Here is a 25,218-nt window from a genome sequence, read left to right as displayed (position 1 = left end):
GAAACCAGCAGAGGAAACGCCATGCGACCCACATCACTGTTGTTTAGATCACCAAGTGTGGGCATGATTTGTCTGGCAGGAAGAGATAACTGCGATACATTCCTATCAATGGCGGTGGCGAAAAAGATGTGGAACCCCACCAACAGGTAAGTCACACGGCTCAGAAGGTACTGAAGGAACAACGAATAGATACTGGAAGGTCCTGGAAATAAACAGCATGAAATAGAGCCGCACGGAGCTAGATAACAAACACAAATTAAACATGAGCCTCGATTATCCCACTCGAGGGTCAAGGGAACTGACTTACACCGCAATCCCTGGCAGTCAGCAATGGGGGAGAGCTCCAGGAGCGTCCTCCATGGTGGGAGGCTCTGCAGGTGCGGCGGCCACGGGCCTCCCAGCCTTAACCCACCTGGCCCTGTGGAAACCACACACACCTGGCTGTGGCCTCTGTCCCTGCAGTTCTCTGAAGGCCCCCCCGTGCCCCCTTCGCCCACGAGCCTTCATCTACAAAGCCCTCTGCCTGGGGCACCCTTCCCCTTCCCCTCTTCACTCCGCCGACCTCTCCCTGTCCTTCACCCTCCAAGTCCCTGCCCCTTGGAAGCCTTCCCCGACCACAGTCCCTGTCCTGCCTGACCTGCACATCACACGGTGAGTCCTGAGGCCTGGCCTTGGCGCCCAAGCTCACTGGGGGCAGAATGCTGCTGAGCGAGTGTCAGAAGAGACAGGGCGGCCAGCCGAGCTCAGAAAGCACGCGTCTGTCTGCGCCGACTGAAAGAACGACAAAGCATCCACACACCTGTGCACAACTGCGAGCTCGTGACCCAGTTCCCATCAGACTTTCACCCTTCTTAGGAAACGGAAGAAGTAACCACTTCAGGCTGCCTTACGGCGGATGAAATGCATTCCCCAGGCAGGCCTCCAAAATTGTCCCTGAGATTTTCTCAGCGAGCCATAAGGAACCCACTAAGCGGGCAAAGATGGTGTGACATGAAGCTCTGATCCTTGCCAGGCAGGAGTGAGCAGGTAGAAATGTACAGAAGAGCGAGGAGCGGAGACTGCTGGCCGAGCGGCCCCCACGCAGCTTACAGCAAGCCCAGACAGTCTCCTTCCAGAGCCCTCTCCGTCAGGACCGAAGCCTGGCGTGGCGCCACCTTCAGGCACACACCTTCCCTTGTCTTGCAAGCAGGGGCAACTCCGGCAGGAACAGCAAGGTCAATGCTGCCCAAGGGGGAAGAGCCTCTTGTATGACTGGAAATCCTGGGGTGGGGCCTGGCTGACGAGGCCTTGCCAGCCCCCCACGCCCTCCCTAAGCAGGGGACCCCTCCTCCAGCTGGGCGTGCTCATCCCTTCACTCACCTTATCATGTGTCCTCTGGCGCTCGGTTCAGAGGCCACTGGATGTCATCAAGGCACTTCTCACGCTCAGATCGCTTAATATCAACTATTAATATTAACGGCTAGCACCTGACCAATAGGTCATTAATAGGTCGAAGCCCGTGAGGACAAGAACCACGTCTGACCCCCCTGCAGCTGGGCCCCCAGCTCCCAGCACCCTGCCTGGTACAGAGTAACTGCCCAATGAATATTTGTTGAAAGGATGAATGGTACTCTCTTGATAGCTGAATTTTAGGCCATTTGAATTGTTCTCTGATTATCTCCGATTACCTGCATTCCCTAATTTTTTCTCCAATGATCGTATCTTTGTGCAATTTAAAAAGAAAGATATTTTTGCAAAATTGTGAAGTTTTCCCTGAACCTTGTGCTGAGCAAAGCCAACCCTGTTCACAGACACTCAGTGGATACAAGTGCTCTTTTCTTCCCCCAGAGCAGAGGGTGCCATGGCGAAGGTCACAGCCCCGGGGGTGGCACTAAGACCCTAGCACAGCAATCTGTTCTGACCGGCAGATGGGCTCAATGCGATTAGTTTTTTCCCTGCCCTCAGAGCTTTTCAAACCTTTCAGACCTCTGCCTCTTCCCTAGTCACCAGGCCCAAGGGGATTACCCCCCAGTGGAAGGGGTCACGGGTTACTAAGGAATCTGAATTCACCTGCTCCCCAGGCTGGAGAAGCTTCTGTAGGCCAGGGCCAGGCAGGGTGGGGTCTGAATCCTCAAGGACTTTGCTCTGGACCTAACGGCTCTAAACGCCACAGGCTGCTTGTTTCCTATTTAGGAAGTTGCCCCCGTGGAGATGAAAGGGCCACGAAGGATGGAAAATGTTTCTGGAGTGCCCAGTGCACAGAAAGGGACAGAGTCCTCCTGCTGGGCCGGGCACTGGGTCCTCCCAGGCAGTTTCTGTTCAGATCCCCCAAGGCTCGGAGAAATTCGCTCCACATCTAGGAGCGACCTTATAGCCCCAGCTCTTGGTTGCTGGCCGGCAGACCCCAGCTCGGCAACTATTCCCCAGCACAATACAGTTCGCAGCCAGAAAAGATTTTATGAGTTTCCTGGTGTTGCACGTGCCTGGCAGACACTTCCTCCCCTCCTCCCATGGCTGTGAGCGGCCAGCCCTTTGTCCCCGGTGCCGCCACCACCAAGTGCCGCCACTCAGCTGCTGACTCCTTATCGACAAACTGCATTGACACCAGATGCCTGGAAGTCTTCAGGCGGGTCCCCCGGGATGTGTGGGGGACGGAAGTCTGAGTCTTTCCAAAGCAGACCAGAGCCACAGACTCACAGACTCTGACTCCTTCAATGTACATTTTATTTGGAAAACGTTCAAATCCACAGAAAAGATGAAATGATGTAAACAATGAACACAGATGATCCTTCGGCCAGATTCACCAACTGCTGACTTTGAGCCACATTTGTTGTGTGTGTGTGCATGTGTGTGTGTGTATACATACTGGTTTTGCGGGACCATTTCTAATTAAGTTGCAGACGTGACATGCCACCCCTGGACAGCGTCCATCCCTGAAGTCATTTTCCTACATAATCATAATGCTATTACCAATCCTAAGAACAACAGCATTAATGCAATAACATTTTCTTTTCTTTTCTTTCCTTTTTTTTTTGTAAGTAGGCTCCACACCCAACGTAGAACTTAAACACATGACCCTGAGATCAAGAGCCGCTCACTCCACCCACTGAGCCAGCTAGGCGCCCCTGCATTTTCTAATATTCAATCCACATTTGACTTTCCCCCAGGAGTGCCCGAAATGTCTTTTATAACTTTTGTTTTTTTGGATCCAGATTCGACAAGGCTCACACATGGTGTCTGTTATATCTCTCTAGTCCCATTCTTTGTTTTTCAAGACACTGACTCTGGATGAATCCACGCCCGTTTTCTTCTAAAATGTCCGATATTCTGGGGGTGCCTGGCTGGCTCAGTTGGTAAGGCATGCAATTCTTGATCTCAGGGTCATGAGTTCAAGCTCCGCATTGGGCATAGAGCTTACTTAAAAATATATATATATATGTATGTATATATATATATATATATATGCCCCATATTCTGGATTGTCTCCTCAGGATCAAACAGTTTGGGTAAGAAAACCACAGAAGCGATGTTTTGTCCTTCTTACCGGATCACATCAGGAGTTATATAACGTCAGTTTGTCCCGGCAAGAGCGATGCTACGTTTGATCGCTTGGTTAAGGTGGTGGTGACACCAGATCTCTCCATTTTAAAGGTACCATTTTCCTGTGAAATTAATAAGTAATCTGTGAGGTGACACCTTCAGACTCTGAATATCCTGTCTCCCAACAACCTTTACCTCAATGCTTTAGCATCCACAAATGAGTCTTTCCTGAATAAATAACTACATTGGGGTTGAAATGAATTTTTAATAATTCTATCATTCTATCTACATTTTTCTTTCTGGATGTTCACATTGTCCCAAATTTGAGCAGGGGGAACCATATGGATCTACTTGTAAGATTTAAGAAAAAAAATCCTAAAATTACTGAAGCACTCACCCCGGGTCTGGAGCTCAGGGAGAGGCGCGTGGGCCCTCAGTGCAGGGGGCAGTGGTGGGACCTCCAAATAATGCCCTTGAGGACCCTCTGCACACCCTCTGCACACTCCTGCTCCTCCCGGGGGCTGGTGCACAGACAACCTGGAAGGCCCCGGCCATTCCCACAGTTATTGGACCGACGACCGTAAGTCCAGCCAAGTGGCCTAACTCAACCACAGAGGCAAGATGCTGTCAATCCAGCAAGCCTCAGGAGGGACTCTCACAGGCCGGCTTTTTTTTTCCCCCCCCACTTCTTTTTTTAATAGCATTTTTGTTTGTTGTGGTAAAATGCACATGACATAAAATTTAACATTTTAACCGTACAGTTCGGCGGCCTTCAGTACATTCACACGGTTGTGCAACCAATCACCAGAACTCCTTTCATCTTGCAAAACTGAAACTGTATCCCCATGAAACAGTAACTCACTGTCCCTGCTTCCCCCCTCTCCTGGTAACCACCATTCTATTTTCTGTCTCTATGAACTGACTCCTTCTAAAGCCTGGCTTTTCTTCTCCCACCCAAGGTCCTAGCAAACGAGCCTCAAGCAGGCCAAATAGGATTCCTGACTTTTCTGAATGAGGGCCAAGAGAAATAATATTTTTAATTGCTGAAAGAATGTTTTATTTTGGAAAAAGAGAGAAATGTTATAATGAACCCCCAAGAAGACATTACCCATCTCCAACAATCATCAACATTTAGATGGCCTTTAGAAAAATTCTGAAACGAAAAGGTGCACATGCAGAGTAGAATTCTGTAAAAAGTCAGTGCGGCCCCGTCTGTGATGTCCAGGTCCACGGCTGCTCACACGCTACTAAGCAGGCTGCTTTACACCCTGCTCCCCGTGAAAACTCTCCCACCGTCAGTCCTCAGGCCCAGCAAGACGCCTGTCTACGGACTCATTCAGGGTTACCTGCTGCCCATTCAGGAGCTAGACCTAGGCTCCGATCTGAGGCCACAGATTCCTGGCCAAGGAGAACCAGGTTTTTTTTTTTTTTTTTTTTTAAAGATTTTATTTATTTATTTGAGAGAGGATGAGAGGAGAGAGAGAGCACATGAGAGGGGGGAGGGTCAGAGGGAGAAGCAGACTCCCCGCTGAGCAGGGAGCCCGATGCGGGACTCGATCCCGGGACTCCAGGATCATGACCTGAGCCGAAGGCAGTCGCTTAACCAACTGAGCCACCCAGGCGCCCTGTTTGTTTGTTTTTTTAAGATTTTATTTATTTATTTGACAGAGAGAGAGAGCACAAGCAGGGGGAGGGGCAGAGGGAGAAGGAGAAGCAGGCTTCCCGCTGAGCAAGGAGCCCGATGTGGATGTGGGGCTGGATCCCAGGACCCTGGGATCATGACCTGAGTGGAAGGCAGACACTTAACCAACTGAGCTACCCAGGCGCCCCAAGAAATGCAATGCTTTAAAAAAAAATTTAAGTAGGCTCCACACCCAGCATGGAGCCCAAAGCAGGGCTTAAACTCAGGACCCTGAGATCAAGACCTGAGCTGAGATCAAGATTCAGACGCTTAACGGACTAAAGCACCCCGGCGCCCTGAAATGCAATGCTTTTAAAAAAACAGGCAAAGCTACTATTCCCCAAGAAGGGTCACTCTCCTCTATTTTTGAAGTTTTCCCCACTCTTGTCATCTGAGAACAAGAACAAAATCAGATTAGGAACTGAGACCCCCATGGCTGCCCCACACCCCTCAGAAGTCCCTCTGTCCTGCTCTGTAAGGTGCTGATGTTAAGGGAGAGGGAGGGAAGCAGGTCTGGGGGATAGCTCCAGTGGCTTCACAGTCTTGCCTGGCCCTCTGGGTGGGCCGGACAGCTTCGGAGGTGACTGTGGGAAGGGCTAGGCAGCAGAGGTAGCGAGCGGGAGCCCAAGGGGAATGAGGAAGCTCTGGTGGGGAGCTTTCCCCTGTACCCAGGGGTGGAAGCACGGGCCCATGAGTTCCACACAGGGCCAGGCTGAATGCAGACATTTCCGATGCTAATTCTTTCTTCCACAGATTCTTCCTTCTTCCGAAGGCAGAGAAGTGGCCATCAGGAGGGGCAAGTATTTAATGTGAGCTGAGTGTGTCTACTGAGGGCTGAGCATCCTGTGACCTGGGGAGCCCAGATTCTGGGGGAGGTCCTGACTGGAAACAGGTTTGGAATGCCCTTTCCAAAAGCCTCAATCAAGTTCAGGCTCAGGCTCCAGTTTTCCATCCTCGCCCCAGTAATATATATATATAACTTGTGGGATTTCGGGCCATCACCCGGAAACTCAGACCTCCAATGGTGGTAGGGAGGCTCAGGAGACAGCACTGGGCCTCGGGCACAGACAGCACCCCATAAACGGCAGCAGCTGCTGCTCTATGAGTTACGGAACACGGTATTTATCCTTTGCACCCAAACCTGGGATCTTCTTCTAAAGTCCTGTTAGTTAGGTACAGATGAACCAAAGTTGGTAGCCAGCGCTACCAGACATTTTCTTACAGGCTCTGAAAAAGGGGTAGAAATAAGCTCAATAAAAGGTTCCCCTACCCCCTGCCGGGCTGCGCTGGACACTAGAGTGGCTCCAGCCTCCTTCCCCTGGACTGTGACCTTGAACACCACGCTGGGGCTGGAGGTCCCAAGGTTCATGTAGAGGGAGGCAAAGGGGAGTTTGGGGTCCACAGCCTTTCCCGGATGGGTCCTCCCCACAGGGGTGGGACTTTCCTGGTCACCGAGCTGGTCAGCAAGAGGCAGAATGTGGGCGCACCAGGATGTGAGCTCCAGGGGCACTGGGACTCCCACGCTCGGGTCTCTGCTGCATGCTAGCTTCTGCCACAGCACCACCGGCATCAAGAAACACAGGCTGCCCCGGGGGGCGGGGGGGATCTCCCTGTCACTGCATGCTCAGTGCGTTCTGGTAACAAGCCTGGAGACTGGGAGTGTCTCCCACTTGGAATCAGAAGCTCAGAAGGACTGAGTGAGTTGCTCCCATCACCCAGCTGGTCAGGGACAAAGGAAAATTGGAAATCTGGTTATCTGCTCCAGGAGGGCAGGGCTCACGTGTGTTTTGAGTCACAGATCCCCTTCACCCAGCACGGCATTTGGCATAAACTTAATACAAATTTATTTGCTAAAATGATGAATAAATGGCTCCAAAGTCCAGAGCCTCTCAGAGTCACCAGGGTCCCTGCGATCCCAGAAAGTCTCCACAGCTGCCTGGGCGCATGGATTGGATTCCCACCAATGTGGGTACGAGCCCAGCTATGCCCCCTCCCCACCTAATGGCTCTGTTCTGCACACATACTCTCGTCGTCATCCTCCCCTCTGCTTATACTAGTTAGCACTTTAATCCCAGAGCCTTTCCAACAAAGATCTGTACGACAGCAGGACCTACTTTTTTTCTTCCAATGACAGGACTGAAGTGGAAGAGCATATCTCTAAGGGGATACTTTCTGTAATAAAGGACCACACCCCCACCCACCCACCCACACCAGCTTTTCCATTAAAAAATTTCTTTGGCTTTTTGTAGTTACTGGAGGCCAGAAGGGGGCTTCCTACTTATCTCCCTAGGGGACACTGTTCGTACGTCCGGCAGGCAGGGTCTTTCTGAGGAGCCATGGGAGACAGATTTTGAGCAACGTGACAGAGAAGCCAGGAAAACCGCTCTGAGGACAACACCCTCTCAAAGGCCGTTTTACTTGGCGATGCAGCACAGAGGGCAGGATGATGACTGATGATGACACCCCCCGGGGTTCTACAAAGGCCCAGCCACTCGCAGGCTGTGAGGGCGAAGTCTCAACATCTTGGCCCCTGCAACCGGGACAACAGAAGTGGACCTGTGGCAAAGGGGGCACGAGAGCGCAGCGCTCTGGAATGGTGCCCAGCGCCCCACCAACACTGGACCTTGCTCTTGCAGGTGGCACTCCTGTCGATTCAGGGCCAACTGTGCAATTTCGTCACAAGCACAATGGCAGCTTAGTTTCTGGACAGGATGTGATACGGGGACGGGTGCGAAACCCCTCCAGCTAAAGGCAGTGTGCTGGCACTCTTCCAGGAAGGGAGGAAGCTGTGAGGCCCACAGCGCAGGGGGAGGGGGTGCAGCAAGGAGCGCCCCCTCCCTCTCTGCCCTTGACCTGCTGCAGGGGTCTGGAGGTTGGGAAGTGTCCTGGAGAAAAAGCCTCTGATCTCAGGGGCCAGCTGGGGAGACTGGCGTGAAGGGGGACCTGGGACCTTCCCTGGGTGACTTTCATCCTTCCTCAGGACACAAAGAAAGGTCCTTACAGTGGCTGACAACCCCAGGGAGATGGCAGGAGGGGCAGCAATGTCGACAGTCCCTGTCCCCGAAGAGGACTCATCCCACACAGATATACCCCCTAGGCGCTGGGCCTCGGACACAGTGGAGCACAAAACAGATCAAGTCCCCGTCCACACACTGCCTTACAGTACGTCCCTCCTCCCAGCGCCTGTCCCCTTCCTCCCTTAAAGCGGGCGGCTCCACCCATGGCGGCTCCACCCATGGCGGCATCCCCAGTCTGGCCCAGAGTAGGGCTCAGTGAATACTGGAAGAATGAAGGAATGAACGAACGAAGGAATGAATGAAAGCACATTTCCGGTCGGCTGAGCCAATTCCTGAGTCCAAGTTTGGAAACAGTGACAAGAGGTGAGGTTTCGGATGGTTGTTTTCTTCAGGAAGAAATTGTAAAAAGGCCTCCCAGGTCAGATTTGGCATCTGGCCAGCTGGGTCACACAGCGGCTTCCCCTCTGGCTGCGAGGACTTCCCCGTCTCAGAATGGAGCCGCTGGTGCAAGGATGTCACACGCCGGCCCCGGCAAATCCCGGGCTCCTTTGTGCTCCGCTTTACAAACTATTTCACTGACTACCTAAAAGCAGGGGCGGGGGGGCGGGGGGGCTTGTCAGGTGCACGGCTGGCATCTGGGGCCAGGGCTGAGCAAGGGCTCCCTGCGGGGGAACAGAGTTCTCTCCGGTAACAGAGGTCACTGCTCTGCAGAATGCTCACTCCCAGCTCGCCAGGGGCTGCTCGGGACCAGGTCTGATGGGGCTTCGGCTGCAGGGAGAGCAGGGAGCCAGTCCTTCTGGACTGCAGGGCTAGAGGTGTGGACATCAGGGGTCCCAGCACCTCCGCTGGAGCAGGGGAAAAGAGGGGGAGAGGCCGCTTTGGCCACTCCTCTCAAGGTTAGAAGGGGAGCGGGCTTCCAGACACGAGACCTGGTCCTGCAGACCTGGTCCTCCCTGGGCCCCATCCACGTACCCTTGGGCAAGTCACCTAACTTAGTGGGCCTCGGCTTCCTCCTCTATCAAGTGGGGAAAATAATACTGCCTATTTTATAGGATTGCTCTGAGGATCAAATGAGTAAATCCATGCAAAGAACTCAAAGAACTGCCTGGCGTATAAACAACATATTAGCCATTCCCTGATCACTGGGGCCAGGATCTGCCCTCTACCCCCAAATTTTGATTACAGAAAAAAATAATGTAGTGAATTTGTAAGTAATTTTTATTTTATTCTTTATTATTATTATTTTTTAAGTTAAGTAGGCTCCACACCCAACGTGGGGCTCAGACTCACGACTCTGAGATCAATAGTTGCGTGCTCTACTGACTTAGCCAGCTAGGTGCCCCCTGTTTTATTCTTTATAGTTTTCTCTATTTTCTAATTCTCTACAAGGAAGAAATATCACTTTCCCACTGAAGAAAAACAGTTTAAAATTCTCAGAAAATGACACTGATGGGACCCTAGGAGCCAGAACCAGCAGAGTAACTGCCAAAGAAGGTTCCAGAACATGGGTCTGCCTTAGTCCAAGACTACTCAGTGTGAATCTGCTTTACAAATGCCCACAAATCAGACTTTCCTAGAAGAGTTCCAGGAACCCCAACATGTCAGTGACAAAGACGACACTTTTCCTGTCTAGACACTGAAATGCTTATAATTAAAATGAAGACTCAGGAGGCAGGGAGAGGCAACAGATACTCCCTTAAGACAATCTTGAAAATCCAGGCAAACATACCTAACATAAAAATCATCTCTAATCTCCCCACGCAAGGGTGTAACAGGCTGGGTCTGAAAGTTATTTTAAAACCAACCGAAGTTGCCCTGCTGGTAGTATCCCGAGTCGCGCTGATTAGGTGGGGTGTGCCCAACGAAGGGCAGGCCGCTGGGACCAGGGGAGCAAACGTTCTCCACCACTTAGAACCTGAGTCTCTGAGGCAAGACAAGGAAGAGATATAATCTGATAAACTCGGCAGTGGCTCTCCCGGGGGGAAGGGGTCCAATGAATAAGAACTCGCTAGCTCTGCCCTCTTCCCATCAGCATTAACAGGAGAATGTGCATAACGCAATCCTGGATGTAACAGAGGACAGGGTACAGTAAGACACAATTCTTCACTCCAGAGAGGGTTCAAGGTTAAAGTAAATAAAAAGAAAAGAAAGATGAACGCCTAGCTCCCAGCAGCCAAGCTGCAGATAAGTGTGAAGATCAGACAGGGTGCCTGACGTCAATGTCTTGGTCATCCTCCCACTAAGATGTGGGCCAGCCTATTTTCCTGACAGTAAAGACACTTAGATTTTCTTAGAAGGGCCACTAGCTTGCGCTGGACAGGTGCCGGGAGCCCTGCTGGTAATCCCTGGCTTGAAGGCTGCTTCTTTGGGAGATGCCTCCAGATCATAAGCAACATGAGGACGGGGACTTGATCTGTTTTGTGCCCCCCCACCCCCATCTCCCAGGCTCAGCGCATGTAGGTACGTGTGTGTGGAATGAATTATCTTCAGTGACAAGGACTGTAGATATTCCTTCTGTTTGCCACCGCCTCCCCAGGTGTACAGTAGAGGTCAAATAAATGTTTTTTTTGAGTGACTCACCCGTGGGGGTCAAGGACTCCTGAACACTGCATCTCCAACTAACCCATACATCTTAAGATTCCTCCCTTATTCTCCCCAGCCACACACACACACCCACACACACCCACACACCCAAAAACCCCACTTGGATCCAAGAACCCCAGGCCCTGGACCAACAGGCTTAAGCACTAGACTTGCTATAAAGCAAACTACACTTCTGAGTTTCCGGCCCAGCCAGCTTCCTGACCGACACGTCACCCAAAATCCTTTCCCTGAAAATAGCTCTAAGCCTGCCAGTCTGCAGAGATGGGAACAGGAAATGGAAAATCACCATGGCCTCGCTCACTGCACTACAACATCAGAGCCCCGAGCCCGGATGTACTTGGTGTGGCCCTCATGAGACAGACCACTTTTTCCAGTCCGCCCTGCGCTGTGTGGCCACCACCAAAATGCCACTGATTAGAAGAGGCACCATTGATGTTGCAGCAGCTTTCTGGAGAAAAATAATCAACGACTGTCATGTGAAGTGCACACATCGAACGGAAGACCCATCCCGATTTCTGAAATGGAAGGCCACGGCAGGGAGGAAATGGTAGTACTCCTCCTAGCCACCTTTTTTTAAGTTTTTTTTTTTTTAATTTTTAAATTTATTTTGTATTTTTTAAAAGATTTTATTTATTTATTTGAGAGAGAGAGCACAAGCAGGGGGAGCGGCAGAGGGAGAGGGAGAAGCAGGCTCTTTGCTGAGCAGGGAGCCCGATGTAGGGCTCGATCCCAGGACCCCGAGATCATGACCTGAGCCGAAGGCAGACGCTTAGCCGACTGAGCCACCCAGGAGCCCCCCTCCTAGCCCCCCTTACACAAATTACCTCCTGCATGGGGGCAGCCATATTTCTGTCCTTGCAGATCTGGGTTTAATCCTGTAAATAAATCTCATGCTTTGTCCAAAGTACACCCCTAAAAAAAGGCCACCTGGGAAAATGCCCCCTTCGCATCTGCTGGCTAAATTAGTGCCCTAGAGGCATCTCAAGCGTTCTCAGTTTGGGGGATAGCTGGTGTGCTTAACCTCCCCAGGCCTTCCTTCACTCCTGTCTACCAGGAGGGATTAAGACTGCTTTCAAGTTTCCAGATCTCTGACAGACAGACCCCATCCTACCCCCCTGCCCTGCTGTCAGAGAAGCTGCTTCTCAGAAGCAGCAGTTGCTAAGTAATCAAAGCAGGGGGGGTGCGGAAAGGAAGGGATGCAGGGGTGACTGAAGGGGAGTGAAGGTGTTTTACTGGGAAAGAGATGCACTGGGCCTCTCCCAGAATTTCCTGAGGTCCAGAGCATAAGCCCTAGACGGGCAACGGCTTCTACCTGTACCTTCACTAAGAGATGAGGCTATTGATTTCTTTTTTTTTTTTTTAAAGAATTTTGTTTTTTGTTTTGTTTTTTTATTTTATTTATTTGACAGAGAGAGACACAGCGAGAGAGGGAACACAAGCAGAGGGAGGGGTACAGGGAGAAGCAGGCTTCCCGAAGAGCAGAGAGCCCGACGTGGGACTCGATCCCAGGACCCTGGGATCATGACCTGAGCCGAAGGCAGCCGCTTAACTGACTGAGCCACCCAGGCGTCCCGAGGCTATTGATTTCTGACTCAAAGAGTTTTCAAATCAATTGGGTCTGGGAAACTCATTTCTCATCTGGGCATCCTGGACAGGACAAGTCAGAAAGGTGGGATGCAAATGTACTCCGTGCTGGGAGCACAGAAGAAAAGTCACAAGGAGACACCCATGAGGGGCCGGCATGGGGGAGGGACACTGCTCCTCGTTTATTTAGGTAGAGAAGCATGGTTCCAAAGGCTCCCACAAATTAAGCTCAATTTAAGAAAAAAAGGGATCTCGTCATCTGTTGGTTAAAGCCTCTGCAAAGAAATTTAATGCTATCTATCAAAATCTTAAATGCACACAACGCACACACCTTTGACCAAAGCAATTGCACGGCGGGGCATTTTTCTCACAGACACACATACATGGGCAAAGTTATAGGGAAAATGATAGTTGTTGTCATACTGTTTATTTACAGTAGTGGAAAAAAATGGATGGCAATCTAAATGAGTCATCACAGAGACGGCAGTGTTCATGATACGGAGAACTCTGCAATCGATAAAGCATAAGGCAAATCCTGCAGACTGACAGGAAAATGTTCCCTGATGCACTACGAAGAAAGCATTTTTGGTATTAACCCACTTGTGTAAACACACAGTTGATTCTGGTTATTCACAGAAGCTGTGTTCGATAAAGTCACTGGGGACACTGCCCTAGTAAACACAGAACCACGCTCCTAGGGGAAGTTCAGGGTTAGGTTCCTGTGAGCCTCTGGTTACGTCTTCATCCATCGATCAATACAGAACCTGTGTATTTCTGGTCAATATACTGTTGGATTCAATATCACCGAACTCAACAGCCAGCACGTTACAACTCACACCTGCACAAACCTTATCTAGCACACAGATTTCCTTTGTTTGGCACGTCACAGCCTTGTGTTCAGGAACGCCAGACAGCATGATGCTTGAGGGCCCTTTTATTTATTTATTTATTTATTTTAAAAAGATCTACTTATTTATTTTAGAGGGGGGCAGGGAGGGGGAGAGAGGGAGAGCACATGAGCACTCGTGCAGGGGGAGGGCAGAGGAAGAAAGAGGAGAGAAGCAGACTCCTTGCTAAGGATGGAGCCAAGGGGGGGGGCTCGATCCCACAACCCTGAGATCATGACCTGAGCTGAAATCAACAGTCGTACGCTCAACTGACTAAGCCACCCAGGAGCCCCTTGAGGGTTTTATTTTTTTTTTATTTTTTAAAGATTTATTTATTTGACAGGGAGCACACAAGTAGGCAAAGCGGCAGGCAGACGGAGAGGGAGAAGCAGGCTCCCCACTGAGCAGGGAGCCCAACGTGGGACTCGATCCCAGGACCCTGGGATCATGACCTGAGCCGAAGGCAGATGCTCAACCCACTGAGCCACCCAGGTGCCCCTTGAGGGCTGTTTTAAACAGTAAAACCACCAACAAGCAGAAAAACGAGAAAATGTGGCACTAAACAGACTGAGAAAAAGACCCTTGTTTGTAAGTACGAGAGCTGAAAACAAGAAGGCAGACCGTTGCCTTGTTCGACCTCAGCTGAGAATGTGCACATGGGGTGACTGCACGTGTCCGCGAATGACCACCAGAGTTCTGTGAATACCGATTTTGAGGTTACAAATAAATTTTAGTGGATAGGAAAATTTGCAAGTACAGAATCTTTTAATCGTGAGGATTAACCCTATGTCTCTATATGCACAGAACATTTCTAGAAAATACACCAGCTCAATTTTGGGAAAAGAAGAAAGTACTGCCAGAAGCTATCTTTGGCGAGTGGGATGGGCAACAGATTTTTGACTTTATTCTTTGAATCTCACTGTTAAAATATCTGTAGGGGAGGGGCACCTGGGTGGCTCAGAAGGTTAAGCGTCTGACTCTTGGTTTCTGCTCGGGTCATGATCTCAGGGTCGTGGGAATGGAGCCCCGTGCTGAGTTCTGCGCTCAGTGTGTGGGGTCTGCTGGAGATTCTCTCTCCCTCTCCCTCTGCTCCTCTCCCTGCTCGTGCGCACGCTTTCTCTCTCTCTCAAATAATAAAGTCTTCGAAAAAAAATAAAATAAAAACGTACAGTAGGAAAAGGAGCCTTTCTCCAGGTACGCGCAGCACTGCATGGCAGATTCAGTCTGGGCTAAAGGATCCAGCCCTGCATGGGGACCAGTGCCTTGCAGAAAGGCCACGGGACCACCCTCCTGCTTGATGCTTCCCTCTCCTGGGGAGGAGGATGAGAGCTGAGATGAAGGGTAGCAGAAGACTTGGCCTCACCTACAAAAACCTGAAAGTCAGAACTCTACCCCAAGAAACAGACTTGTCATCCTTAGCTTTTCCTGCCTTTCATGTACCAGAAGCAGTCAGCTAGGGGCAGGATGGGGCTCACGGTCCAGAAGAGAAAGTATGATGGAATTGGGGTTATATATATAGAGAGAAAAAAATGAAAAAGGGGGGAAAAGAAGGGAATCCTGCAATTTTGTTTACTGGGCAGTTCATATGGGTGTAATCTAGGATTCATTTTTTTCTCCCTTGTAAATAAAAATAGATTTATTTTCCCAATTATGAAAACACATAAATAAGTCTGGGTCTGGAAGTATACACACCAAACTGGCAACGGGACTACAGGTTTCGGGAAACCAATTTTTTTTTTATACAAAATTTTTTTTAGCAATAAAAATGTATCTCATACTTTTTTTTTTTTAATCGTCATAGTAATGTCTTACGTTGAAGGCCAGGCTGCCCTAGCAAAAAGGCCACCCCGGTCATGCCTCTGGCCTTTCTGGTTTTCTTTCCCACCCTCTCTCCTTTTTAAAATTTTTTAGAGAGAGAGAGCACACATGGGAGGGGGAGGGGAGCAGAGGGAGAGAGAGAATCCTAAGCAGGCTCCACGCTCAGCGCGTAGCCCTGGCAGGGCTCCATCCCACGACGCTGAGATCATGACCTGGGCTGAAATCAAGAGTCAGACGCTTAACCAACTTAACCCAGGCGCCCCTCCCTCCCTATCCCCTGCCTCCGGCCGCTCCAGGCCCCGGGGCCAAGGACTCAACACCCGGTCATCTCTGAGCAGCAATAGCTGGGCTAAAGCAAAACTCTAGAGTTTCCTTCAACAGTTCAGCACCGAAGAACCCATTCCAACCAGCCATTCCACTCTTAGGTTTATACCTAAAAGAACTGAGAGCAGGTGCTCTCACGAAGCCAGCAGTGAATGTTCACAGCAGCACCAATCCTCACGGCCAAAAGGCAGAAACAACCTGAATGCCCAACAACCGATAAAAGGATCAACAACTTGTGGTGTATCCATACAACAGCCACAACAAGGAATGCAGTACTGATGAGTGCCACCACGTGGATGAACCTTGAAAACGGTAAGTGAAAGAAACCAGACACAAAAGCTCACATGTTGTGTCTCTTTCATACAAAATATCTGGAATAGGCAAATCCATAGAGATGGGAAACAGACGAGTGGTTGCCAGGGGCTGGGAGTGGGAAGGAGCGGGAAGTGGTTGCTTAATGGATACAAGAGTGCCTTCTGGGGTGATGAAAATGTTCTGGAACTAGAGGGAGGGGACGGGTGCACAACAGTGTGAATGTATTAAACACCATGAAGCTGTATGCTGTACATTGGTTAAAGTGGTAAATTTCACGTTGTGATATGAATTTTACCGCAAATAAAAATAAAACCGTGAGCTGTGTGACCCTAGGCCAGTTACTCAGCCTCTCTGAGCCTCTGGACTGGGCAGATGACAACACAACCATGTAAGCTGGTTGGGAGGATTCCACGTGATGTGACTGTTAAGTGCTCGGCGCAGGGCTGGGTGCACAGAGAGGGACCGGTCAGTAGCAAAGCTGCCCCCGCTGGGACGTCAGTAAAGGCATGCTATCAAAGCCAACTCACCTGGAAGGGGTGCGGTCTCCATGCTGTCAAGTTACCCTTTTAATTAAGCACCTACAGCAACAACCACAAAAAGACAGGGGGAGGGAAGCTGTAGAAGATGAAGAAGAGAGCGGAGAGCGCGGCCCTACTATATTTCTATCTAGACTACACTTAGATTAGGATGCTCTCCTGTATAGGAAATGCAGGTAACCCCGTCATAGGAAGCCCATGGGGTGGCTTTGCCACACGTCCGCCACGGAACAACCTATAAGCTCTTGCTCTTTCCACCTCCCTCCATTGGCCTCTAGACAAGGACCCCTTGACCGACCCCTGATTTATGCATGGGGGCGTGGTGGCTGTACGAAGGTGAGAAGGTTCCATCTGTGCCAAGGCCCTTATCTGGAAGCAGCTCTAAAACCTGAAGAACCGAAAGGTGGGGGCAAGAACTGTAGCTCTTATTGAGGAATTATTTGGTACTGAATTAGCAGAACTCAAAGCTTCCTGAGGCAAGGTGCCCCCCCCCCCCTTGTGGCCGACAGTCAGCCTGGGGAGAGGGGAAGGAACAATGAATAGAATTTCAGGCTGTCATGGAAACTTTTCTTTCCTGAGGCCTCTGAGCATATGGCAGGTGTCCTGAAAACTCCGTTCCTGCCGCCCCAGGCTGGTTGCTGCCCTCAGACTTGTGGGTGGGGGCGTCTGCCTCTCCGTCTGAAGGGCCCCCTTCCCTTCCCTCCACCATGGCAGCAGTAGCACAAAGGAGTCTCCAGTGTGCGCCTCACGTCCCAGCTCCCCAGACAGACGCTGGGGGACAGCCTCCATGGCCCCATGGAAATCGAAGTCCCCTGCCCCCATGCAGCCTCAATGCAGCCCACAGATCACAGACAGCTGCGGGCCAAAGGCCACGGCGCAGACTCCTCCTGGGCCGCCTGAAACGCGATGCCCATTCTGCCCTCAGCTGAGGCTGATGGGGATGTCTTGTAAGCCCAAGATGGAAGAGAGTGGCATGTCGCTTTGGGACTTTGAAGTCACAGGCATGCGGGATTCCCACCCAGCAAGACTGCCTTCTCTGTAGAACACGGCAAATCCAGCTGGCCCAAGGTAGAGCAAATCACAAACTGGGAGGCTGTAAACTCAAAGCCCTGAAAGGGATTACAAATAACAGCAAGTGGATGGTGCCATGGTGGAAAACAATACAGAGTGTTTAAAACTCGAAAGCCATGCTTCTAGAACTGGGTGATCGTTCTAGAAGGGTTCATGGCAGCATGCCAAGAGCAGACAAAGCCACAGGAGAAAATGGGTACTATCTTCTTGAGGCCCCCCTGGGACTCAAGGACTGGGGAGGGGCCGACATAATAAAACAGGACGATAACATATTGTGGAGGGGAATGTCAAATCTGACTGAATTCTAAGGAGAAAACACTAGATGTCAAGGAAAGGTCATGACCACAGCTGACCACTTTGCATATCACCCCTCTTTGGCAGGGCACCTTGGAGAAGCGCGGGGCCCAGCGCGGAAGGAACCCCTAGCTCCATTCATTCCTTTACTCCACCAATATATATATATATATATATTTGATGTCTTATGATGTACTGGGCCCCCTACCCTCCCTGAAGCTCACTGTTTCGTAGGGGAGGTGGGTGTTAATTAAAAGTACACAACGCCATGGAAACGTGTATCAGGGATATCCCACCTGCCCAGGATGCGGGGCCCGAGTGACATTTAACGAGGACCACACAGGCGGGGTGGGGTAGGGAAGCTCGCCAGGCAGAAAAGACAGCATGTGCAAAGTTTTGTGACAGCAGGGGGCTTGGCCGAAGATGCCTGAGGTCAGAGAGACAGGACCTTGACAGCTGATCCCTAGCCTCAGACTGCTGGTGAACCAGGGCGCGATTCTAAGAGGCAGGATGGCAGGACAGAACCGTATTTTAAGCGCAAGACTCGAGCAGCATAGTCATGCGGTCGTCTCTCCCAAGGCAGACGGACGGATGGTCAAAGCCACGCTGCGCGTTTTGTGAGGCCTCGCTGGAAGATGCAAACCCTAGGAGGCCAGTGCTCAGGACTGGTGACCACACAGTGGGTCCTGCTAGGCCCCAATCAAGCAGTCCCATTTCTAAACAGCTCTAAGAACAGTGGTTGCTCAGGTTTCCCTTCTAGCACACTCTCAGAGGCCCAATGCCAGGAAGTAGGTGACATAGACTTCAGAGGTTTTGGCACCATGCCTTGCTGGGCTCAAATCTTGGCTGCTATCTACTACGCTAGACGACCCAAGGCAAGCTTCTTAATCTCTCTGTGCGTCGGTAAAATGGGGGGGGACTATGGTATCCATCTCCTGGGGTCACTGTGTAGATTAAGATCAAGCCGCGAAAATCCTTATCGCTTAGCCTGGTACATTACAGACGCTAAAGAAAATGTTGATTATTATTACTACAGTTCGCTCTCAGCAAAGGACGGACAGAGAAGACGTGCAAAGATCTCGGAAACGTGAAATGACTCGGGAGCACCCGGCTCCAGGGAGGGGGCGGCGGGAAGTGGTGAGTGCACATACTTGCGAGCAGGAGGCAGGAGACCGCCACGGTGTACAGCTGCTTGGAGGCGGTGATGTTATAGCGATCGAGGAAGTGGTCCAGCAGGTAGACGGCCAGGTGCCGGGCCGCGGGACAGAGCTGGCAGTGGCCGCTCAGCAGGCTCAGGATGTCAACAAAGAACCGGCGGCTCTTCAAGAGCGGGGAGTGGGCTCGGAAGGCCGGCAGCTTCAGCTCCTGGAGGACAGGCAGGACAGAAGGGGGTTGGGGGTCAGGGCCGCCTCCTGAGAGCCTCGGATGCCCCAGAAAAGCCGAGACACGGGGGCCCGCCTGCTGGCTGGTTAGGGGCAGCGATTCCCTCCATACCCTGGCCGTTTTCCTTCAAGTCCCAGGATGGCAGCCCCCCCCCCCACCGCCCCATTCCAGAAACTCCTGCACTGTCCCCCGTCTGCCCTCGGTGAGCACAGGCTCGTGATGTGCCAAGGATACAATGACAGAGGCAGGTGACGGACATAACAGGCCCCCAAGATGCCAGTCCTTCCCTGGGGAAAGGATGAATATGTACAGGCCTGGAGGGTGGGGACCAGCGTCCAAATTCTGGTTGTACTACTCCACCAAGTTGTGCCGGCCTGGTCACCTGCCTTCACTTTTGTCACCTCCTCAACAGCTGAGGATTAGACGGAAAATGAATGTAAACGCCCAGCACACAGGCACCTCTCAGAGTCCCTGGCTTAATTCCCTCTGTGGGTGGGACGGTGAGAGATGACTTTAAAAAATACTTAACGTACAAAAAGCTGTTTAAAATAATAGTACAAAGAACTCCTAAAATACCCTTCCCCAGATTCCTTAGTTTTCATTTTTATCTGCTTGCACGTACACATTTTTCTTCTAGAAGTAAATTCCAAACATACTTCCCCGCCAGGAGGCAACTTTTACTTTGTCATTCGGACACTGCCATGTTATCTGAATGTATTTCTCTGACACAAGAAAAGCCCACAAGAGAAATACCAAACCCACCAAGACTTTTATGACAGGAAAAATTTTCTTATATACCTACCCTATTGGCATTTTAACCAAAGTAGGCCAGACACGATTTATTTAGGAAATGCCGTAGCTACATTTTGTCAAGTGGAGAAACTAAAGAGAAGCAAAACTGAGGGAAAACGGGCAAGAAGGAGATGGCAGAAAAGGAACTGTGGGAGCTCACTCCTGGCAGGTTCACTGGGGGTGAGATTCAAACAAACTGGAGCCCCTGGGCGGTATACTGCCACTTTCTTAGCCCTGGGGCTCTACGCAGGTAGCAACAGTCCTGGGACAAGAGATATCTGTTCATTCATTCATTCAAGAGATATTTCTTTAAATGCTTATTTTTTAAAAGATTTTATTTATTTGACAGAGAGTGAGCAGGAGAGAGTGTGCGTGCGAGCCAGAGGAGGGGCAGAGAAGCAGACTCCCCTCTGAGCAGAGAGCCCGGGGAGACGTGAGACCCTGGGATCATGACCTAAGCCAAAGGGAAGACACTTAACTGACTGAGCCACCTCGGCACCCTCATTCAAGATATATTAATTCATTCATGTGACTCAGTAAGTATCGAGTACCTTCTATATATCAGACATTATTCCAGGCACTGGAGATATAATCTAGAGTAAGACAGACACAGACCTAAAGGTAAGATTTTAAGACTCTTAGAAGAAAACAGAAGCAAATCTTTATGACGTAGGCAATGGTTTCTTTGATATGACACCAAAAGCAGAAGCAACAAAAGAAAAAAATACTTAAATTGGACTTTAAAATTTAAAACTTTCATGCTTCAAAAGACAACATCGAGAAAGTGAAAAGACAACCCACAGACTGGGAGAAAATGTTTGGAAATCATGCATCAGTAAGAGGCTGTATCCAGAATATATAAAGAACTCTTACAACTCAACAATAAAAAGACAACCCAATTTAAAAATGGGCAAAGGACTGAACAGATATTTCTGCAAAGACGACAGAAATGGCCAATAAACACATGAAAAGATGTGCAACACTTAATCACTAGGGAAATGCAAATCAGAACCACCTTGAGATACCACCTCACACCCGTACAATGGCCATTATATAAACAAAAATCAGAAAATAAACCAGTGTTGGTGAGGATGTGAAGAAACTAAAAACATATGGCCACACAAAAACATGTATAGGAATGTTTCTCGCAGCATTATCCAACACGAGATAGGGAAACTGAAGGGACCCTAAGAAAAACTACTTTTTTTTTCTTGCCTCTCTTCTTGCTAGGACCTATCCCCCACCCCACACCTTATGGTACAGTAACGTCCTCCTTGTAAAGGTCAAGGAGTTAATGATTTCTTTGGAGTCTTTCAGCACAACAGATAACATCTCAGGAGTGATGGGGCAGGATCATCATGAACGTTTTCCAAGACCAATGAGTCACCAAGACCCCTGGCTCCGGGCATAAGTGACTTACGGAGGACACCTAAACACTCCTCTTTGTTCCTGGATGCCCGAGAAAGACACTGCACGAGACCACCATCCTCAATAAAAACCCCAGGCCCCAAGCAAAGAGGAGACTCACTCTTCTTTCCTTTCCGAGTCTTCCAGATGCTCTGTCTGTATCTGCTCTGTCTTCAACAAACTGCTCTCACTTCCTCTTGGCTCATGTTTGATTTCTATCCTGCGAGAAGCCCAGGACCCACTTGGCTGGCCCTGCGGGACCTCCTCTGGGTCCTCGGACCCAGCTAGCTTGAATCAATAATAGCCTCCAAATGGAAACAACCCAAATGTGCATCAGCTGATGAATGGATAAAGAAAATGTAGTATATCCATACCATGCAATATTATTTGGCCATAAAGAAGAAAGAACATGAACATGACCCTTAAAAACATGCTATGCAAAGAAAAGCCAGTCATAAAAGGCCACATATTGTGAGGGTCCTATTTATATGAAATGTCCAATATAGGCAAACCCATACAAACACATGAAGTACATTAGTGGCTGCTGGGAGCTAGGGGTGGGTGGAGGTTAATGGGGGGTGACTGCTAATGGATATGGGCTTTCTCTTTGGGATCATGAAAATATTCTGAAATTAGATAGTGTTGATGGTTGCACAACTCTGCATGCACTAAAGGCATGTATATTGTATACTTGTATACAATTGTATACTTGAATTGTATACTTGAAAAGAGTGAATTTTATGGCATATGAATTATATCTCAATAAAGCTGTTGTAAAAAGAATAAGATGGACACATCACCCATTCTCACAGAGTTTATGGCCCAGTAAGAGAGAGCTAGAAATCAAATGATAAGGCAATCACACAAGTCCAAACTGTGATCAACACTACAAAGCAAAGCCAGGGGATCTCTTCTCGTCTGGCTCCTTCCCTCATAGAGACCCGAGGCCGGGACAGCTCTCTTGGTAACCCTAGTTTGGCTCATGGAAGGTGCTCCTAGGTGAGTAAGTTATTGCCTCTCCCTTATGTTTACACCTAAAGAAACTGAGTTTGAAAAAGTCCTGAGACCCCAGGCTTTACTTAACCTGCAACAGACCTGAGACCACAAGACTTTCAACGTATCTTTTTTTTCAACCCTTCCTTTTAAGTAATCTCTATGCCCAATGTGGGGCTCAAACTCACAATCCGGACATCAAGAGTCAAAAGGTCCACCAACCGAAGCAGCCAGGCTCCCCAATTTTTTTGTTTGTTTAAATCATGTTAAAGATTTATCCTTAGTTTAATTTCCTTAAAAAAAAGACTTGACTTCTTTGTGTATTATTCATCTTCGTTGATGAATTTATGTGGCCAACATGGGATTTCAAACTCCTTGAGGGCAGGGTTTGGGTCTGCTTTGGCTCCTCACTGTTTTGTCACCACCTCAGAGTGACAGGGAACATCGTCACGTGCCCAATAACCAGTTGTGGAAGGAATGAAGGCAGGGAGGGGGAGAACCAGGGCAGAAGGAGGGACTGAACTGTAGTGGTGAGTAGCAAATGCCCTGAGCCCATCGGCATTAAGGAGCAGTCAGTGGGGACTTCAAGGAGGAGAGATGTATCCAGCCAAGATTTGGAAGGACATCTAGGAATTGACCTGTTGAAGATGCAGGAAGGAAGGAAGCTCAGCAGCAAAAACAGCACTTAGAAAGCTACACGTGTTCCGCCCTGGGAATCTGCAGCACTTGGAACAGACAGACAGGTAGGGTGTGCCTGGACAGAGCAGGTGGGGATGGTTGGGCACAGTCCCATCCTGTGTGCCATGCTAAGATATCTAGCCTGCCCTGAGGGCACCAGAGAACCACGGAAGGGCTCGGAGCTGGGCATCAAGATGGGCAGGATGGCCACACGTGAAGACCTCTCAGCCAGGCTCCTCTAGGACTGTGGCCAGACAGCTCCAACAGCAGCCTCCCTCTCACCCCCCAGCAGCCCCCACAAGCTTGCAGGCTACTTGGGTATTTCCTCTCAACCAAGGGCTAGGAGGCTCTTGACAAGAAGCAACAACAATCACAGATCTTTGCTTCCGTCCGCAGCTGCTGCTGGAAATCAGACAATTGACCCTTGGCAGCACGGCCCTCCTCGAGGCAGTTCAAAGTCCCAAAACACAACAAGGAAGAGATGCAAAGCCCTGACTTCCCTCCCTGCTCAACTCAGCCAAACTTAACAGCTTCTGGAATTTTCTCTTGGGTGAACTGGGAGAAGAGAGCTCAGAGCAACATACTGTAGGTCTTGTATACTTTCCTGGGAAAAGGGTCCAGTGGCTTGAGCAGATTCTCAAAGGAAGCCATTCGTGCATAAAAGAAAAAAAAGAAAAGAAAGAAAAAGCTATGGACCTTTGGAACAGGCAACAATACACGCCAAGGAGGAATTAGCAGATAGGGCTTCCCAGAAGAGGCTGGTGCCAAAAGCGGGCAGGATTCTGAAAGCTAGGCCTGTGAGGCTCTTTATCCCCACTTCTGCTCGTTCCTCACATCCTGCTTTAAATGTCCTTTTCTGGGGCGCCCGGTGGCTCCTTTGGTTAAACGTCTGCCTTCGGCTCGGGTCATGATCCCGGGGTCCTGGGATCAAGTCCTGAGTCGGGCTCCCTGCTCAGTGGGGAGCCCGCTTCTCCCTCTGCCTGCCGCTCCCCCTGCTTGTGCTCGCTCTCTCTCTGACAGATAAAATAAATAAAATCTTTTAAACTAACTAAATAAATAAATGTCCTTTCCTAAGAGAGGTTTCCTCTGACCCCTCACCATTCCAAATCAGGTCCCCCCCTGGTTCTCAGAGCATGCTATTCTTCGTGGCCAAATATTTACTTATTTATGTGTCTTCCTGCTAAGCTCTTGCTCCTGAGGGTGGGGGCCAGGTCTGTCGGGCCTGTACCATTTGCTGGAGTCCAGGGCGTCCCTGGCCCAGAGGCAGCTGCTCTGCAACTATGGGCACGAGTTCAGAAGAACGAACAGTCAGGAGAAGGCAGGCGAAAACTTAAATGCACATTACTGTGGGAAAGACGCTGATCCGAAAAGGCTATATATCATAGGATTCCAACTATGTGACATTCTGGAAAAGGCAAAACTATGGAGAGGGTAAGAAGAGCAGTGGTTGCTGGGGGCTGGGGGGGTGAGGGACAGAACCGGCCAAGCACAGAGGGTTTTCAGGGCAACGAAACTACTCTGTATCATATTATGATGGTGGATACATGTCATTATACATTTGTCCAAACCCACAGGATGTACAACACCAAGACGGAACCCGAATGTGGACCATAAACTTTAAGTGACAATGGTGTGTCACTGAGGTTCACCGACTATAACAAATGTACCACTCTGGTGGGGCATGTGGGTATGGGGGAGGCTGTGCCTGTGTGGGGGCAGGTGGTACATGGAACACCTCTGTACCTTCTGCTCAATACTGCTGTGAACCTCACACTGCTCTAACAAATAGTCTTAAAAAAAAAGAAAAAGAATGAATACAGTAATACGCTTCCCTGCACCAAATACACTTCTCTCCCCACATATTGGGGAGCAGCCTGGCACAGACTGTGCAGTCAGCAGCTCTGGGGTGGAATCCCAACTCCACTATTTATTAACCTTGGGCGTGTGAGTTCTGAACCCCAGTGCCCTCAACCTAAAAAATGGGGGGGGCGGGCACACTGCCACAACTGTAAAGTATGTGGCACTTAACAGCAATCCACAAGCTTTAGTGGCCTTTTCCTCAAGCTAGGCAATCAAACTTCGGATAAACGGAGCTTATCTGCCTCTGTGAAAAGCTCTTTGGACTCTCCAAGGAACCTGTTCTGTCGGGTGGAATGCAGCTTTCGACTTGAGGGTTTACAGCTGGGCCTGAGTGCCTCTGCAGGAAAGGAAACCAACCCGCCCATCCCAGGTCTTCCAGAGAACCCCCAAGCCAAGTGGAATCAGGGGCTCTCAGCCTCAGCTTCTGGTGCCGAGAAGGGCGATTCCTTGGCAGA

General features: G+C 49.9%; 1 protein-coding gene across 1 annotated transcript in view; it reads right to left on the bottom strand.

Moving 5' to 3' along the window:
• CCNJL (cyclin J like) overlaps positions 1-25,218 on the bottom strand; it is a 49,624-nt gene that overhangs the window by 5,794 nt on the left and 18,612 nt on the right. Inside the window, exon 2 of the mRNA XM_021697910.1 lies at positions 18,802-19,015. Within this exon, the coding sequence (XP_021553585.1) occupies positions 18,802-19,015 (214 nt within the window). The remainder of the gene's footprint in view (positions 1-18,801; positions 19,016-25,218) is intronic.

This window comes from Neomonachus schauinslandi, chromosome 7 (assembly GCF_002201575.2).
Source record: "Neomonachus schauinslandi chromosome 7, ASM220157v2, whole genome shotgun sequence".
Taxonomy (NCBI): domain Eukaryota; kingdom Metazoa; phylum Chordata; class Mammalia; order Carnivora; family Phocidae; genus Neomonachus; species Neomonachus schauinslandi.
The sequence above is the reverse complement of the archived record's forward strand: the minus strand, read 5'-3'. Positions and strand labels throughout refer to the sequence as shown.